Consider the following 20,265-nt stretch of genomic DNA (forward strand, 5'->3'; position numbering starts at 1 on the left):
CCAGAAGAGTAAATGACTCAAGCCAAGGAAGAGATTCAGTGCATATCCCACTGACTATCCGCAGATGGGGCTAGGTCCTCGACTGAGGCAAACTCACAGCGCCTTGTTAGCCGCAAAGCTATGCTGATTTAGCTCTGTTGAGGATCCCAGACTGGGTTCAGGGAAGCATTTTAGTATGTCTTTCACAGGCAAGCACACATTTAAATGCTCTCCTGAATCAGGGCCACAGCCCTTTGAGTGCAAGTCTGTAAAGTTAACAGAGTTTAATTTTTATTCACTACATAAATATGTCATTCTGCATCCCTTTGGTTCACTTCTTATCTTATTGCTACTGAGTATAACCCTTTAGTTTCTTTAACATGTTTTTCATTTCTATCATGCTTTGCAATCTGCTTATGTTTTAAGTGTATTATGATATAAAAATGAATTATTCTTTGGAGAGCATTTCTTGCAAAGGTTCCAGAGTTTGAGTGTTCTTGGAGGACCATGTTACGGTATGTTTTTTTTCAGTGAGCAGTAATGTACTCTGTGAGTAATGCCACTGATGGCAGAGGCATAACTTGCAGGGAAAAGTACTGCTCAGTTCATATACCAGCAACACATAGCAGACTCCAAACACTTCTCTCTTTCCACAAGAATTTCCTAAAAGGATCCTACCGTTGCAAAAATTTAGTCACTAATACTTGCATTGACTTGGGGAAACCCCTTTCATTATCCCAGGTGCAAACTGAAGGAAAGTATGGCAGAAATGCTACCAGAAGCATGAAGACATTTTCAGGCAAAAGCAGTATATAACATTCCATAATCCTAAAAGCTCTCTGTACCTCCCAAGACAAAGATCTCCAGGTGACCTCTGACAGAAACGCCCGGTATCCATTAATAAAAGGATATGTATAGGCCTCATTACTGAAAACTTACTCAGGAATATGAAATGGTTATATCTAGCAAAGTGGAAAATAAGGCAAAGAAATCAAGCATGTATTACTGTTCAAAACAAAACATTTCCTGGATACACATGGATACACAACTTTTGTATAATCTGGAACCATATATAACATTCATGCCTTAAAAGCATGAGCACCCTGCATATTTCCTTGATATGGAGAAGAGCATCCAGTTTGAGGGAATCAAAAGGGTGAATACCAGGCATCAGTACGAGTCTTTTGTGCTTTAAACTTTCCTCATGCCTTTTCCCATAAGGCAAGCAAACACTGTCATGACCATTTTGGGCTTTACTTCAACCAGATCTTCTGGAAGGGCATAGACTCTTGCTCCAATTTTTCTCGCCATAGAGATGGCATATCTGCAAAGCAGGGGTGAAAAAAACAAAACAAAGAAATAAATTAGTGCAGTAGCATTAATTTTCCCTCTGATAAGAAGTTTTTTATATTATCAGTACCAGAGTGGGTTGGGAACTTTCTTACTGATTCATCAAAATTAAACTTTTCTATAGGAATGTTTGAAACAGGTTCATAAAGAACTAATTTCTAGTAAAAGGTAGAGTGTATTCCCTGATGGTTAGAGCACTGATTACCTACAGCATGGGAGACTGCAGGTCAAAGTCTGATATGAAACATTTAATCTCCCATCCCCTGAAAGATTATCCTAACAAGCAGCCATTCTGGTCTTGCTCGCCCTCAATTTCTGCTGCTCAGTCTTCACACATAAACAAATTCATGAGGATGGAAAGCAGAAGGCTGGTGTTGGTGGAGATCAGTGTTGTTGGAAAATCATCATTCAGAGACTTCTCTTCTGCTTGAGTTGTACCCAGAATCTGCAAGCTGACCTTCCCATCTCCCTCCTCACAGTGCACTGTTGCATGGCTACTGGCTGTTCTCCAGTGGGTATGTCTCTTCTCTCTATTTTTTTCATGAAAAAAAGCTAGAAAATCCCAAGTCTTCCCACTGCAGAGCACATACATTTGTGAAATTCTCCCCAAAATGCAGAGAAACATGGAGGAGGAGGGTGAAGAAAGGGAGGGTAAAAAAGTAAAACATCATCAGAGGGATGAAGAAATTAAGTATGGAGAGAAGCACATGTAGGACTGCAAAGAAAGAAAAAGAACAGATGGTAGGAAACGGAAGGAAAAAAGAACAGTGGGAAAAGTCTTTATAAAAATGATGGCAGCTCTGATTGCTTTACAGTCATCCTTTTCTCTTTTGTAGTTGCCACATAGCAATGGAGAAGCTAAACTGATGATCACACCGGGAGGTGATCTGTATAACTCTGAAAGGAAAGGGAAATGCCCCCAGGATTGGCTCTCTGCTAGGAAATGGCTTGTTGTCAGGAAAGAAAAATCAATATCCACATCCATAAAACCAGTTTTTCAGGCATGAATCCTGTCCTCCCTCTTCTCTCTTAAATATGCCCTTGTTCCACCTGTATGTGACTAAAGAGGTATCATGACCTCTAATCACTGGTTTCCATGGCTCACTATTGTTGGCATTGTTCCCTGATCTCTGAAAGAATTTTAAATTTAATAAGAGAAAATAGGAGCTTGTGAAGCCAAGTGATTTTGATCCCTTCAAGGGCATTATAAAGCAGGAATTATAACATTACACACTTCATTTCCATTGATAGGCTTTTTTATTGCCTAACTCCTAGCCTTCATGCTTCTAACTCTGAAGGTATTTAACAGTTGAGGTTGTGCCAGATGAGAATGATAGCAGAGCAGTTTTCAAAGACAGAGTTAGGCAAGCCTGAGCAGGTAACTCATCTTAAGTGTCACTTGGCACTAACATACTTAGCATTATTTAGTTTCTCCTCATCATTCAGGTCCTCTGTTTTCAGGAGGTCATATTTGATTGATCCTGGCTGAATGGCATCAATGAGATCCAGGACTGGCAGGCTGGTGCTGATTTTGCTATCCTGCATAAATGAAAAATACAATTAGATGCAAGAACAGGATGACAGATCTCCCACAAAGCCAGAGTCTAGGCTCAAAAGCAATGGACAGCTTGGTCAAATACCATTTAGGTCTTCACAAAGGGCTGCTTAGCATAATTTTTCATCTAAGGCAGACTAAGAACCCCTTCAAGGATTTTTTTTTTTCCCCAATGGATGAGACATTATTAAATCAAAAGATGGGGTGCTGGCTAGTGAATTTGCTTCCTGTGGAGGGATGACATTGATACACGTCTACTGATGGGAGGTGCGAGAAGGACCAGATGTGTGACTTCTGAGCTCATTACGTGAAGTCAGATCAACCTGTCCTCACCTGGTGGAAACTGATTTACATCCACTGAATGTTCCCCAGCTTGGGAAGTGTCTCAGATGTGTTAGCAAAATGGGAAGCTCTCTGGAATTGGACCATCTCTGTGTTTATAAGATGCCTTGCAAAACAGGGCACGACCCGTAAATGGTACTACCATATTATAAAAGTATTGGTATTGTTCTTTTTGTTACTGTCATTTGTAATTGCTGTCATTGAATAATCAACAGTACAGCAGTTCTTGCTTCATTCCAGTCATCATTCCTGGCTCCATACTTTGATTTCCTATGTCAAACTGGCATCCAGGTTGTTTCCTGTTATGCTCATATCATGTTTCTGTTACCTTTTCATAATAAAGCCCTTGAATAAAATCTTTATATCTGAACATGCCTTTAAAAGGGAATGAAAAATAATCAAACTATGTATTAATTACAATATATTGTGTGCATGTATATATCTATATACAGGCAATGTATATAACATACACACAAACACACTGAATAAGAGATTCCTAAGCAGAGACTTCCAACAAAAAAACTGTACCTTGAAACTGGAGATGGTTGAATCCTTCCCAGCTGCAGTCAGTGTTTCATTGACCCAGCTGACAATGATTTCATCATTGACCTTCTCTCCACCACCAATGTCTTCAAGGATATTCAGGGTGTACCTTAAGAGGGAAGCCAGTATACCTGCATTTGCTCAAAGTCTACCGTAACCTCAGAACCATCCTGTATGTGCACATCTTGATTGGGATCAGCCCAACAGTCCTCATAGACCTGATATTCCCCTGCTTTTCGCACACTCACAGTATATATGAATTATATTACAACATGCTAATTCATCTATTGGGTCTAATTCACCCCCAGTTCCCTAATCACTGTTATGGGAGTGTCAAAAGGTTTTGATACTCAAAATTCCTACATGGTCCCTCTTAGTGGATCTCAGTGTAAATGACTCATTCTCACAGTGCTTAAAAAATAATCACCAACTTTAAAGCCAGAAGGGAATTGTAATGTTCATCTAAGACTGACCTTCTGCATAAACACAAGCTTGGAATATTTTGCTTATGTGTCAGCATACACCTTGGAAAGACATCCCAAACGGATGGCAAGTAATCACCACATCCCTAGATTAATTACCTGCCTGAAAAACCTATACCTTGCTTTATAGACGAATTTAGTCTGTATTTAGTTCCTAACCACTGGGTCTCTTTACATCCAATTATGGAGCTCTTAAACACACACAAACACACACACACACAGAATTACATTAAAGTGGGGAGAGCTACTGAGTTGCATCCGCTTCAGGTAGCAGATCACAAAACTTCTGCATCAATTCGTGTTTCCAGTACATTCTCCCAATTCCCTGATACAGAGACCTTTCAGCTTATTTTTCTCTCTTCCATGCAAAGAACATTTATTCATTCTATACAGATAGTGACAATAATAATCTTCTGCATGAGCTGACTGTAATGGCCCTGCCCACAAGATAATGCACTTCCTGACTGCATCCCTAACTAGGAGTGAGCAAAAGGTTAGTCTGTCTTTGCATATAAGTGCAAACAGAGGAGTGAGAAAGCTGTAGCCTGCAGAAAACCTTCTCAGTGATAGCATCAGGAAACGATTACAATGCAAACTGAGTTTACCAAAACACTCTGGAGTTTGTGTCTGACTGCCATACCTTCTCATCAACTGCCAGATTAAGGCCAGTGTGAGCGTACGGTTTCCTTCATTCAGATCTTGCCCAGCGATGCCAACAAGCGAAAATTTGGCTTGATTCTTTCCCAGTTCCACTGCATAGTTGCAGTTTTCAAGCTGTTAATGACAGAGTCAATTAGTGTGGTTCAAAAATATAGCAAAAAAGAAGACAAGACACTGTTACTTTAAATTCTTTGGATCGCTTAGCCCAGATCCTCCTGGGCATACAGGAGCTTTGGCGCTCTGTAATAATACAGCTCTTTGACTAACAGCAGCCAGTTCCATCCCAAAAATACCATGGTAAACTGTTAACACAGAAGGAAATGTTATGCTTCATCATCAGGGCCTGAAAAACAGATTACCCTGGAAAATACGAATCTATCGCTCATGGGTACATCCAGCATCATGGCATTGCGCTGAGACAAAGGATTAGTGTCCCAGTCAATATTTTAGGTCAGTAAATCACTCTGGCCTAACTGGATGCAATTACTCATCCAGATAGCTGGGAGAAAGGTTTGTATTTAGCAGCAAATCTGTGATCGGTTCTTGAGGCATCTGGTCAAGAATGCTTATCATCACTGTCTTCATTTGATGTGGAGGGCAGTGATCCAGGCAGCTGCAATTAAGCTGGTGCCATATAACTCACGGTGAAGATGCATTATAATTGGTGATGAAGACAGTAGCAAAAGTGGCCTGCAAATACAGTTTTAAGTATTGATACAAAAGGTGTCAAGTCTTTTTACTTTGCAAATATTGTTCACCTGTCAACAGAGCCAGTGAGTCAAATGTATGTTTCTTTTTCAGGATGAAAAATTATTCACTGACTAGACAAAAGATCATTTAATGTGCTGTACTTGGGACTTGAGAGCAACATGAGTGCCCACATTGGTGTTTGAAATTATATAGACATCCTTTGAGGATAAGGCATCACTATTGGAGCTATTCCAGCTTTTTGTACCTTCTTCATGTTGCCACCCAGTTTAGGATATGGTGGTTTGTTCACTCTGTTCCAGTCTACTGGCACTTTGATCTTTTCATAGAGCTGGAAGATAACCAAGGCATCTGACAGGTCACTGAAAACAATAAAAAAGATACATCATTGTCCAAAGAACAGAGGAAAGGAATCCAACTAAACTATCAATAGAGATAAACTTAGTTTCCTAAAAAAAATAAAAGCAGCATATATTCTTACAGGGTCCAAAAGTTTTTATGTTTTTGTAAACGATTTGCTGTCTGTATTTATCATCTGAAGGAAATGTAATACCTCCTCTTACCTGTATAAGTGATTTACACGTGGATTAACACCCAGGGAGTTCATCCAGTTCCTGAATGTCCTCTCTTCCCTTGTCTCCTCTAAAACAACAGATACATCAATCAACAGGCCAGCAAAATACAACGCTCCACTAAAATAAGTGTCTTGTGATGAAACCATAACTCAGAATTTATAGTGCACTGAACCATAAACAGAAGGAGACACTGGTTGCTATGTGAAATAAGAGAGCACAGTGCAGCATGAAATATTTCTTCATGCCCTGTATATTAGAGTATTTATGCAGATTGGCCTTGAAATGCCTTCAAGAATTCAAGAACAGCCTGTGCTGTTCTTGAACAGTTTCACTATGAGGCTGAGAAAGAAGGAACTGAAGCTCAGCAAATGACCCATACAACGGTGGTCCTGACCCCAACGGAGAGCAAGCAGGCAGGAGGCTTAGGCAAGATCTAATTTTTAAATTATATTCTCAATTAAGGGAATGCCAGATCAACTCTAATTTCAACTAGCAAGCTCAATAGTCCATACTGGTTCAGACATCCCACAAACATTTTTGTCTTTTAACATGTGCTCTCCACAGAACACACCCCCAAAATACCAGAAGCTACGTGCAGGTAAAGAGCAGCATCCCTTTTTCAACACTGCCTGTGCTAACTGCGCAGTGAATATATGTCTGAAGGACATAAGGTTAGGCTAACGTATCATCAGCTCAGAGCTGGGGATACTGTGGCACTGGTGGCCAGAAACATCCTTTATTTGCATTTTCCTTGCCTTCAATAGAGCTCCAGTCGATGTCCTGGTTCTCTGGCTTATGCAGGGCAGGGTATTTGTTGAACAAGTTGGCAATGAAGGCCAAGTTTAGCTTTGGGTTCCCCCGGACGACGTCGGTTGGCCGTGACGAAACTTGCCGGCAGCCCAGCCGCTCCGCCTGCTGCAGCATGCACTCCGCTCGCTGGATGTCGTCCTTCTCCTGCGCCGGCAGAAAACAGGGCCATCAGCCTCACCCCACCACCTGGTACTGCACACAAGACCCGCTCAGAGACTCCGCATGTGGAGCTAGGTGTGGGGCTGTTAAAGCACATCCTTGTCAGATTTATAGCTATTTCCTTTCCCACTTTTATTAACGGCGGGTCTGTGTTTTCAAATGGGCTTTACCTACAATCCAGCCATCTCACCATATTGCTTTTACAGTTATATTCATAAAATCATAGAATGGTTTGGGTTGGAAGGGACCTTAAAGGTCATCTAGTTCCAATCCCCTTCCATATAAAAGGGGATGGTTTGATGAAATTCCCAAAGAAATGTATTTAAATATACTTGTTACATGTTAGTAGTTTATCAGTGTGGTTCAATGGTTGTTAAAGTTTCAGCGATAATATCTAATGAAAGGCAAAACACATCATTTAATTCTGTGAAAGCTTTGATTTCTGAAATACAAGATCATGTTGCAGTGCTAAAAAACAGTCTGCTTGTTCCCGGCATCTCGGTTGCAACTCTGTGTTGGCCAGCAATTCAAGTAACAGAAAGAAAATATCGGCATTTACTCTAAACTTATCTCATCTTACCCTTAATCCTGACATGTCAATAGTAATAGCTGGAATGCCTTCTTCATCTCCCTTGGGGGCAACTTGGTTCAGCAAATGGTAATAAGCTCTTGAGTCCTGTGACAGACAGAGAAATTAAAGGGAGGAAAAATTTCATCTACAGCTCAGGTTTTGCATGCCAGTGCTCCCCTGGACAATGTGCCTGCATGCTTCGTTTTTATTACATCAATCCTTGAGCTACATAATTAAATTAATTAAGCTGGAAGCACTTAGCAATTCCTACTTTATGTTGTATTTGCCAGGTCTATTTCTTCCCTAAGCCAATACATACATGCTGCAGAACGCTCAATGCACAAGACAAAATGCTGTGTGTTGCACTTACAAAGGACAGCAACAACAAAGAGATATTAGAATTGACTTAATCTGAATATTAAATTAGAGATAAGAAAATGCATACCTTTATAATGCTGTAGAAGTCAGGCTGCTGAACATTTTAATAAAAGAAAATGCAGAAGGAGAAAGCAGATGTTTAAAGCTGATTTCAAAAGCAACGCTGGAACAGTTATGGAAGAGAAAGCATAGTTTTCAAGGACAAAAGTTAAAACTGACAACAGTATCAGCATTTTTCAGGCAAAAGGGCAGGAACAAGACAAGGATTTAACATGTTGTGTCTTTAATCTTTTGTGAAATATACTGTTGCTTCCACGTGTGCAAAATATTAATCTCACTTCAGAAATAACTCAAAGAACTGAAATAAGGCTACACGTTAGTGTCTAGGGACTTTGACTAACTAACCAACTAATAACTCTTCAAAATATAAAGCAGATTACCAGAATTATTTTAAATCTTATACATCTGCATTACTACCCACCATTATCTAGAAAGTTGTTATTTATAACAGAAGTGAGGTGGAGAGGAGACACAATTAGAGAATGGCTGTAAATGCTCAAGTCTTGACCTCGGAGAGGTAAACATGCACCTGATTTTCCAGCTGTAAATATGGTAAATGTGATTTATCTTTCAGTTGCAGATAGGATTGAATCAGTTGCATTATAGTCCTCTTGGCCAGCCTACAGAAAGATGGGAAAGACCATTCTCTTCCCTTTCCGTGGATGTTCTCCAGTTACCTCCACCCAGTGAACCAAAAATCTGTTACAATAAAAATTGTATTGTCGAATGTGACTCTCAGACTCTCCTGTTGCCTTCCCTGCTGTTTTTTTCTGTATGTCAAGTAAGTCATGGTAAATGACTTTTCATGCTCTGGTCCCTGGTGAAGCCTACAAACAGGCATCTCTGGAGCGGGGCTTTTCCCATGCTATGCTGGGAGCAGGCAGGTCAGGTCGTGGCTGGTGAGGTCAGTGTGCCAGCCAGCCCCTGGCTTGCCTGGAAGCCAGCTCAGACACCCTCCCTGATATACCCCCTTGCAGCCTGGGATGCTGTCTGGGCCTCACACTGTAGTTTTAGTGTTTGAAACTCATCAGTGTGCACCAGTGAAGTTCAAATACATCTGTCTAGGAAGAGTGAAGGTCCTACAGAGAAAGCTCTGCTGAAATCCGCACCCACAAGCCCATGAAGTCCCAAGTACATGCAATATGCTGCATGGGCTACAGACCCATCCTTGCAAGTGCCTCCCTATCTAGCTATATTATTTGAATAGTCCCACTAAATTAAAACTTGCAGGTAAGTGCATGCAGAGTTATAGCAAAGGTTGGGACAGAGGAGCACATAACCTAGGTGCTGTACTGAATGGACAGATCAAGTGGGGGGGGTTCCCATCCTCTTCCCCTCCACCTAGTTAGTGTCTAGGTTAAGGTCCAGCCTTTTCCAAAAGGCATTAAGGACATTGAGGAAGGAGGAGAGCAATAGAGGCAGCGAACTGAAAAGCAGCGGTAGAGTCTGTATTGCCCTGTCCAGAGACAGCAGCCATTCCTTCCCGAGGCATTTGGTGTGCTGGGGCTGGCAGTGATGACTGGGATGTCGGGAGGAGGAGGAATACTACTGAGCAGAAAGGTAAACCCCACTAAAACGATTTTATGTACCCAGGTCCATGTGTTTGGCAGAGCAGTCTCGGCTGCTTGGATTGTTTCAGTGCACAATCCCTGTTTGGAGGACAGGGATTTGGGTGTGGAGATGCTGTTTTGCTATTGTTGGTCAGTGTTTCTTGTACCTTGATGTCTGAGCTGAAGTTGTTGACTTTGTTGCATCCTGCATTCTCTAGGTGATAGTTTGCCCACCGCAGCAGCAAATCCTCTGGAGACAACTTCATCAAATCCTCCAGGCTTTCTCCTTCTCTCAGAAGAGCGATCAAGGCTAAGCAGGGAAAAGGAAAAAATTAATGATGTTGTGAATACTTGTAGAGGAGAACATATAACAATTTTCTCTCTTACACATTTTGCTACCCTGGTTTCTAAAAGTGAGCGACCAAAGTGTTGCAAAAATTCAAGGTGGGTTAGCATGACAGAGGACACAAACAGAAAAAGGGTCTCATCAATAAAATGAGGACAAGGCTGTTTTAGTTGTGGATCTAGTAGTGGATCATATAGAAATACAAGACAATTTCAGTGTGGTCTAAGAACTATTCGATTTCCTTGCCTCAGATCTTAATGAAAAGATGATGATGTTGAGCACAGGGAGAAGATGGGAATGAAAAATGAACACAGACTTTCTGCAACTTAGATGAAAGAAATCTCGGTGACCTTCACACTGAAACTGGATCCACACAGGTATTCTGAAGAACTTGCACATGACTTCATGGGCACATGGGCCAGTAGGGTTACCTCATCTGTCAATTGGAGAAGATACACTATTTATATAGAAAAATTGACGTAGTAGTTATGTTCATAAAAGGAGGAAGAGGCAGGAGGGAAGGATCAACCCTTGCAACTGCAGGATGTTCAGCTGATCTCTGGAGCACAAAAGGCTTTAGAACAAGTTTTGAAAAGAACAACTAATAACATGGAAACTAATTCTTAATGTGATAAAAAGGGAGAGTGTGTCACACTACTCTGATCTCCTTCTGGTATCTTTTGTCATTCCTTGAAAGAAATATGGATTTGTTACATAAAGGAAACAGTGGAGGCCTACTATATCTGGAGTTCCATAGATAATTTGATATAGGGTGCTATGGGGTTAAACTGAACCAGAAGGAGGTAATAGAAGCATTTGAAAGTAGACAGTGGATTTTATGAAGAGAACAATGTTAACACTGAGAGAAGTAGGCTGGAAGAAGGATTCTTGTGGAGTTGATCATGGATTGATTTTTGGATTAATGTTTTCATTTTTTTGCATCAATTATCTTGGCACGAATATTAGAAATGTGCTAAAAATTTGTTGATGATATTCACTAGGTGGCATAGTCAGTACAGAGGATGATGAGGAAATCAGACAGAAAGAACTAGAAGACAGTGATAAAAACGAAATGTAATTTAATAGTGCCATGTTCAAAGACACTCACTGGGGAATTATTACAGCTAAAAGCTTATACAAACAGAGGATGAGAAAAACTTGAGTGTATTAGATGTCTCCTGAGCTACTCTAAGCCACCGTGTGATATGCCCAGGGGAAAATCAAACATTATATTAGTGCATCCTAGGTATTTCCCACAGAGGCTGGGATGTATTACTGCCTTGATAACATGTGCTCATGAGAGCTTATTGGAAGTACGGTGTCCCATATTCAAGAGATGGGAATTTCACTTGGAACAGCTGCAGAGAAGGGCTATCAGGGAAAGAGAGAACCTGAAAAGAAATCAAAATTGTCTTGGCTTGTCTACCCTGACAAACTGAAGTCTGAGATGAGGAGTGAAGGAGAAAATACCAGAAAGGGAAAAACAGCTATTAAGCAAGGTCAGGCTAACTACAAAAGAATGGGAACTAGGAACTCCGGAAACTGGTGGTTCTGGCTGTGAAAGGGATAGAAATGTGCAAGGGGTGAGGCAATGAAAGTATAACACCTCCATGGTAACTGGAGGAAAGAAGTGTCAGTGTTGGTTGAGCAGACTATCCAGAGGTGCAGGGAACAAAGCAGCAAGATGAGCTGCCATGGGGACTGCATGTACACACTCACAGCCTCACGCTGAAGCTGTTTCATGGAGAATCTTGGCATTGGTGAGACACATCTGGAGTGATGTGAGTTCGGGTTCCCCAGTACAAGAGACACATTGACAAACTGCAGCAAGTTTAGTGGAGGGAGACCAAGATGGTTGGGCTGGAGTACATGATACACGAAAAGAGGATGAGAAAACTGGGTTTTTTAGCCTGGAAAGAGGTCTGAGAGGGGCACAAGTATTGTCTTCAGCAATTGTAAAGGGGCCAGAGCTGTATTTTCCCAGTATGCACAGCAAAAGGATAAGAATTTACAGTCACAAGGTGCAGGAAGGGAAATTCCAACTAGATATAAGAAAAAAATTTCACAGCAAGAGTGGCTGGGCTGTGGAACAGGCTGCCCAAGAAAGCACTGGAAAAGGCCCTGAGCAACCTCATCTAACCTTAAGACTGGTACTGCTGTAAGTGGGTAGTTGAATGGCTGAACCAGAGGACCTCCAGGGTGGACCTCCAGAGGTTCCTTCCAGCCTAGATTATTACAGAATCACAGAATCACAGAATGTTAGGGATTGGAAGGGACCTCGAAAGATCATCTAGTCCAATCCCCCTGCCGGGGCAGGATTGCCTAGACCATATCACACAGGAACGCGTCCAGGCGGGTTTTGAATGTCTCCAGAGAAGGAGACTCCACAACCTCTCTGGGCAGCCTGTTCCAGTGTTCAGTCACCCTTACAGTAAAGAAGTTTTTCCTCAAATTTAAGTGGAACCTCCTGTGCTCCAGCTTGCACCCATTGCCCCTTGTCCTGTCAAGGGATGTCACTGAGAAGAGCCTGGCTCCATCCTCTTGACACTTGCCCTTTACATATTTATAAACATTAATGAGGTCACCCCTCAGTCTCCTCTTCTCTAAGCTAAAGAGACCCAGCTCCCTCAGCCTCTCCTCATAAGGGAGATGTTCCACCCCCTTAATCATCTTCGTGGCTCTGCGCTGGACTCTCTCTAGCAGTTCCCTGTCCTTCTTGAACTGAGGGGTGATGAAGGAAGGATTCTATAATACTGATTTCACAAAGAAAGAGATGATGTTTGGCAATCAAGAGCAAGAAAAGAGCAAAGCTTCCTGAATGCAGTGTAGCATTTCCTTATCCCAGATTTAGTGCCAAAACACCAATATACTTGGGTGTAGACTGTCATTCCTGACCCAATGAGCATGAAATTGGCTCTGCACATACAAGCCTGCTCACAGCCTTGGACTTTGGAGTGCTGGAACTTGTGAAGAGCAGGGGAAATTAGAGCAGTCAAGAAGAGAGGCAACAAATACTTGAAGAAAAAACTGAATTAAGAATTTTTTTAAAAGACCTTTATCCTAAAGACTGTTCAGTGATAACAGTAGAGCACTGAAAGGAAGAGCCATACATACCTTCGTTCCTGCTGATCTCTATGTCAGCAAAGAGTCCAATTTTGATGACTTGCCATAAAAGACCCAAAACCAGGTAAGGTTTCCCTTCTTTTAAGTCTTCAGCTCCAATGTTAACAACATGGCACCCAATGGCTGAAGCAGAGTTCAGAGCCAGGTTCAGATTTTCCTAGGGAAAGAAGAGAACTTCTGAATGATGAAGTAACTGGAGAGCTGAGGATACAGGATGGGAGCATAGCCAAAACTAGTGAAATCTGTGAGCATCTTCACTGTGAATGCATTCACATACATGTCTGACCACAGGGAGCAGGGGAACACAGAATCTCCTGGCATTACGTGAAAGTTCTGAGTCCCAACATGAAGACAGAAAGGACCTCTTTGGCAAAGATGAAAGACACCATGTCACAAGGCATTGGAGCTCAGAGCTTACGTCTGCATTCACAGTGATGTCCTGGCTCAATCCTGGTTATCAAAGCCAGGCTCTCCCTAGAGCTAATGCATAAGCACATGTTCAAGTGCAGACTTATCTTCAGCATGGGGCAAGCTCTCCTCTGCGCATTCTTGCACACATGGAGGAATGAGGGAGCTACAACCCAGTCAACCAGCAGATATTCCAGGCTTGGCACTCCCTAAGCACTATGCAAAAGCCCTAACGCCTAAGATGATATAAATAAGTTGCTAGCTGGCAATGTATACAAAAAGCACACGGTCATACGGATCAGTATGAATAAACCTGTTGAGTTTTTAACCTTGCAGGTCAGCCAAGGTCAGAACTGGTCAATCCTGGATATTTTCTTTTTGAACTTTAGAGTATGGAGTCCTGGTTTGGGAGTGTTCAGTGGAAGCAGAGGGATTCTGTGATTCACAGTGAGGGGCAGAAAGAAAGTGATGTTTCAGGAACATTATGTTCCTTTGCCACTTCATTCCCATTGGAAACAAAGGATATAAGAAAATCTGACCCACAGGTCTGCACTATTCAAAAAGGTGGCTTGGTAAACAGAGGACAAGTAAAGCAGGCAAAGAAGTCTGGAAAATATAATTTATCACACAGATTTGCAATTTTTCACATGAATTTCATCACTGCTGGCATGACAGAGAGATTTGATTAGATACAAAATGCAGAGAGAGACATAGTGTAAATTCTCATAAGCTATAAAAATTGGAACACTTCAAATTAATTACCTTTTCTCCACTAGACAGCTGTAGAAGGGTTAAGTTAAAGCAGAAGCTATATTGATCAAATCATGTCTGTGTGTGACAGGGATTGATCTGAGCTGCATCCCTAAGCTATGCTGCTGACCAAAACAATTAGAACTGAAAAATGTGGTATACAGCATAAAAATCCAATTTAATGGCTTCTGAGCTTACTTGAGCCTGGCTAATGTTCCATCAAATCAGAGTTGCTGAGGGCTAAACTGGGTTAGGTTCATATCTGTTCCATATATCTATTTATATTCTGTAGCCAGATACGTAGATGCTGTTCATATAAAACTATCTATCTCTCTACATACTGCTGTGTGAGAAACACAATAAACTTTAAATATGTGAAAATTAGCTTTTTTATCCAATTTTTAAATCATACACATGTGCACATAATTAATAGAAATAAAGAAGGGATTCAGTATTCAAGGTGAACTAGCATGGATTGTAAAAGGCAGGCAAAGGCTATGGTCCCATCTCAGGCATGTTGCACACCATGGTACTTCCTGGATCACAGCTAATATTTTGGTGAGGACAGCAGACTGCAACACAGTAGTTGTGAATTCAAGTCCATGGCCATGCCTGTGTGACCTTGGATGTGGGGTTCAGCCTTCTGAGAGCTACTCCAACTGGAATTGGTCTCCATATTATCTAGTTGCTCTTGCATTCGTATGGCATCTACACAAAGGTATCTAAAGCTTTGAACTGGTAACGATTATACGTTGAGTTAAGTGCAAATACAAACACAGTTTGTTTAGTCGGATTGTTCATATGTTTGGAAAGAAATAGAAATATAAGTATTTATGTTTTTATGACGTGAACCTGAGTATCTTACTTTGCCACAAACAACTTTGCCTGATTGTGTTGGGCAGGACCATGGTATCTCCAGCCTTCACTCTGAGTGATTATATCAAAGCATCCTAAGGGGAAAAGCAAAGAATCTTGTTACATTTTAGTACCTGTATGGTGAAGGGCGTGAGTTTCTTTTTGTTGATTGTTCTCTCATCAATGGTATCTGGCACTGAAAAGTTGATCATCTTACTGGAAATAAAAGAAAAAACAACAAGAAATACACTACTAGCTACGTGTGTACGAAATATGATACAGCTTTTGTCACTACACTGTAGGACAAGTCAAAGAGCTGGAGAGTTACTGAACAAATGTTTTTACATGTACACACACAGGCACACATGCAATACTTGAGAAATTCTTTTGGGTCACATGCAGACTGTACTATAGGTGTGAGGCCAAGAATGCCACAAGGTGAAGTAGTGCGAGAAGTTTATTGTGCAGAAAATTTCTGTGGAGGCACTCACTATCATCTCGTGCTGCTTTGTGTGAACCTCCAAAAGTGCTTGGACAAAAATAAAACCAAGTAACTCCTCTAATTTCACTGACTTCATCTTATTGCAAGAGTATGGAGGCAAAGAAAAACTCTCACTTAACATGAAAGAAGCTTTATATTTTTAAAGAGAAAAGAAGCAAAAAACATAGCATTATTAAGGCCCTGAATCTGCAAAGATTCACAAGTTTAATGTAAAGTCAGCAGCTTCCATTTAAGCAGAGGTGTGAGCTTCTGCGGACTCACAGTTCTCATTTGTGAGAACAACAGGTATTATTTACCAAAGCACTATGCCATCACCGACCGCCTGGAAGAGATCATCTGTTTCTGGATTCATTGGGACCACGTGTTTACAGTCAGGGTCCTTCTCAAGGGCTTTATTAATCCAGTTGACAAAGGCATACTTTTCTTCCTCTGTGGACACAACATCAAAACCATCAGTTTGCCGTGCAATACCTCTACCATCATGTTACTTACAAAGGCAGAACTCCTGGGGGAGAAGACTCTCCCATCAATGTGACTGATCAATGAACCCCTACAAGGGAAGAAGGCTCTGAGGAGACAGGCAAATGAGCTGAAGACAGCAATGGGCTTCAGCTGGTTAATAGTCCTTCCATACTCTCACTGACTGAGGTTGCCTGGTGTCATGAGGGCAGGCATATTATAGAGACTGGTAATGAAGTTCACGTGATTCAACTGTATGTTGCAGTTGCTATGCTCTGCTAAGTGTAATTTGTACTTGCACCATAATTTGAATGCATTGTTATATTATTCTGCTAAATCGAAATCCCACGTAACTTCAAATAAGCTCACATAAGTGAATTCTGTATTGTACATTACACCCTCCACGTGTGGAATATCTAGAAGACCCTGTCCAGGATGTATTGGACACTGACAAGGAGCATTCAGAGGGTAATGGGCAAATGTTCCCCATAGTCCAACAGGGCTGTAACATAGCTATCCTGTACCAGCAGCAGCTCACACCACCCCCAGTAGCTCAGAGAAGGTGTCCTCTGTGCTCAGGTGGGTGAAGACCTTGGAAGCATCCTCTGCTCTCCCTTCCCCAGAGAGAGTTCCCCACCCCTGCCCCTGGAGAAGACAGCCAAGGGTGGGACCTCTGCCTTGCAGAGCTGCTTCAGAGTAGGCTGTGCCCAGGAGGCAGCAGAAGCAACCGTGGCTGCCCTAAACCTTGAGCTTGGAGAAACAGGCTGGGAGAAGAGCCTTGATAGGGTCATTCCCTCTTTAGAAAAAGGTCAGGAACCATTTGGTTACAGGTGAGTTTACAGAGAGACTACCAGAGAACTGGTAAAATGTACAAGGAAATGGGCTAGCAGCAGCAGGGAACCTGTGCTTTGCCTCGCTGGTAACCAGGGATAGCAATGGGGCAGTCTTTGTGCTGCTGCAGCTGTGCCAGGAGGCTGTTCTCCAGCAGAGCTGCAATGCCTTTATGGTAAGGGAAGCTAAGCTGCCTGGAGCTTCCTTCCATAGTCACAGCTCTTCCCAGCCAGTAAACTGGCTCACTCTGTTTCGGACGAAGACCCTCCCTCCTCCAGTGCTTTGTCACCTTCACAACTCTTCGCCTTGCACCATCCTCGCCTGAACAGCTGCTGAAGCTCACCAAGGCCAGAGCACCTGGGTTTGCACTGAGATAAGGTGCAGATGATCTCCAAGGGCACACTTGTTCCTAGTTGCTATCAGTATAGGACACCTGTACTTACCTGAGTAAGAGTGCTGTGTGCCGGCACTGGACTGCTCGGACGTCCCACCGATAGCACAGATCCCCTCCTTTTTGTTGATTTGTTTTCGGAATGACTTAGCAACATCATCACTCTTCAGGTTTTGGAAAATCTTTCAAGCACAAGAGGCAATTTTAAAATTTCAGAGAATTAAACCAAGTTAAAACAGTGACATCTTGGGCCACGAGACACGTCCTCTCTGCTTCATACATAGGGAAGCACAGCTTGCGTATGACTCAGTGGGTTTCTGTGTAAAATCTTTGTATCTGCTGTGGTAGAACAGGATCATACACAGATTTTATGTTTTCAAAGTAGTGAACAAAGATCACCTAAGTAACAGAAACGTACATGGTATGAAACCATGAAGCTAAGATGTGCAGGAGGAGGGCCTTTAACAGTTTCAGTTTGAAGAAAGGATAAGTAAAATTCTGTTTCTCCATCCCAAGGGAAATTCCACTATTTTAGCATTTGCTTTTGTTCCAGTTCAGACTAGAAAAAGAAGCAGCTTTTTAACAGAAAAAATGCCCCATAAAGTTTTCAGCTTCAATCTGCTGAAATTTTTCATAACTATCTAGCTAGAACATAGTATTTTTGCAACTTATAACTGAAAAACTTCATCCTGCTGCATCAATCAAACTGAAAGATATTAAGTCTGTTCAATATGCAGCTTCATTCATGTAACTTGTCCCAGTTAATTGCAGGATTTCTAGTTCAGTTACCTCCTGCTCTCATCTTCCAGCAAGGGGACTCCTTGGATTAACTAGGTACCCATGAGACCTTGTGCTTGTGCCTCTGCTGTGCCCTGGGGACCACCTTGAGAATCCCACCTGGCATCTTACTTACTAAATAAATAACATCTTACTTACTGAAATAAATTCATCAAAACTGATCCTGCCATCCCCTGTGGTTGTCAAATTCTGAATGAGTTCTCTGGCTTTATATCCTGGGAGAGGGAGATTGGCTGCCTTCAACACATCTGTTAAATCGTTGGCGTGGATGAAGCCATTCCCACTGATATCTGCAAAGATTAAAGTAAACATTTAGATACTATATCAGCCTAATGAAATTTTATGCACACAAAGGTTGTTGTTTTTATTTTATCTGGGGAAGTTTACATTATATATAAAGATTCGTTATCCTGAAATTCAATCTTTTCAACTACTGCAGTGTCATTCACACCCAAGAAAAAATTACAATCACCATTTAACAAACAAAAACTCACAGTGATGAATTTATGTTTTAGACATGTAGTAATATCTTAACAAAGCTAGGTTTAGATGTTTCTCTGCAATGCTAACATGGATAGTAATGCTGAGCCTGTTACAAGATCCAGAGCCAGATTTTATGAGATCACCAATATCATAGAATCATAGAATGGTTTGGGTTGAATATGGGTTGAATATGGGTTAAACAGTCCTTTCTTTTCTACCAGTTTGCCAAAATCTCCACAAATAAAAAAGGAAAATGAATCTGTTGTGTGGAGAGTTTCAGTTAAAACACTATGGTTATGTACATAGTTATATATAGAGAGAGTTATATTTATATTTACATTTGGTTTTTATATATCTGTGCATTTCTTGTTCTGCAGGCTCTTTTTACCCAGCCCAGAGGCAGAGGTGATTTCAAAGAAGCGTGTGCCAATTTCCTGCATGGGAGGTTGCGATGTGAGTCACTTGTTGCATGCAGCAGAAAGGCACTGGGCTCTCAGCATCAGTAGCACAGGGTAATACCTATTGCAAAGAGCATCCTATCCATTTCTGAAGTCATACAACAAAAGGATCTGGACTTGGAGAGGGAAATGTCTGGGAGAGGAATGAGAGGTTCGTTCCAGCATTTGCCTTGTCAGTGCATCGGGTGCACTGGGCACACCCAGTGACCCGATGTTTAAGATTGCCAGCCTGGACTACTGTGTGCTCAGAAATTAACCAATCATCATCTGAAGCACTAAGGACAACTGATTAACACATAATGCAGCGAGGCTGACAGATCTGCTAATAAAAGTTAAGTGAGCTGTGAGAAACTCAAGGATTTTTCCTTAGAATTTGGGTAGACAGTGATGGATCTGCGTGACTTTAAAGGAGACAAATCAGATGAGACCTTTAAAGGCTTGGAAAGGAAACACACACTTTAAATTAAACATATAGGGCTTGAAAGGTCATAGTATAGCTTTTGAGGTTATTTCGTAAGCCCTGCTGCACAGTGCCCTGCCACCTCTCTCCGGTAAGAGCCCATTGCTCTGCAGCGTGCTGGTGTGGTTTCATCTAGGAGGCCTGCAGCAGCAGGCAAAGGACTTTCTGTGGTTTCTGTGACACAGCAGATCAGCGCTGGAGTAAGCTCCACTTCCTCATGGCCAGTCAGTACATGAGAAAAGAGCTTGCTATGGCTTCACACTTCTGCAGCGTCTTTCCTGTTTGCTGTACTCACCGACTTTGCTGAAAGCCTCTCGTAGCTCTGCCATCTCCTCCTCCGAGAAGTGTGCTGTTGACGCCATTTCTTATTTCTCTAAGTGGCAGGTCTGCAAGAAGAAAGCACTTGTTTTTATTGGGTGCCTTTTTGGGTTTGTAATCATAATGAAAAAGAAAGGATTTCACTTGGATTTTCAAAGTCTCAGAGCAGTTCCCCATAGCTGAAAACACAGTTCCTCTCTGCACCCCAAAATCAGGTGAAGGGGTAAAATCCTGCGTATATGAGATACAAATCCGTGTCCCTCCTGTTGTTTTGCCAGGCCCTGCTCAAAATCCCAACAGTTTTATTTATACTAATTTATTGGAATTAAATTTTACCTCTGCTAAATTTTGTTTCTCATGG

General features: G+C 41.7%; 1 protein-coding gene across 1 annotated transcript; it reads right to left on the bottom strand.

Annotated features, from left to right (window-relative positions):
• Nucleotides 1-905: 905 nt before the first annotated feature.
• LCP1 (lymphocyte cytosolic protein 1) lies at nt 906-19,960 on the bottom strand. The gene is made up of 15 exons (XM_068424970.1): nt 19,882-19,960; nt 18,324-18,475; nt 17,440-17,569; nt 16,003-16,135; nt 15,339-15,420; nt 13,183-13,348; nt 9,890-10,032; nt 7,744-7,839; nt 6,950-7,148; nt 6,183-6,261; nt 5,867-5,981; nt 4,892-5,025; nt 3,755-3,878; nt 2,744-2,868; nt 906-1,303 (listed from the first exon to the last, which is right to left on the bottom strand). Exons 1-15 carry the CDS (start codon nt 19,946-19,948, stop codon nt 1,171-1,173), a joined length of 1,878 nt encoding a protein of 625 aa, XP_068281071.1. The 5' UTR covers nt 19,949-19,960; the 3' UTR covers nt 906-1,170.
• Between the last annotated feature and the right edge of the window lie 305 nt (nt 19,961-20,265).

This window comes from Nyctibius grandis, chromosome 2 (genome assembly GCF_013368605.1).
Source record: "Nyctibius grandis isolate bNycGra1 chromosome 2, bNycGra1.pri, whole genome shotgun sequence".
Taxonomy (NCBI): domain Eukaryota; kingdom Metazoa; phylum Chordata; class Aves; order Nyctibiiformes; family Nyctibiidae; genus Nyctibius; species Nyctibius grandis.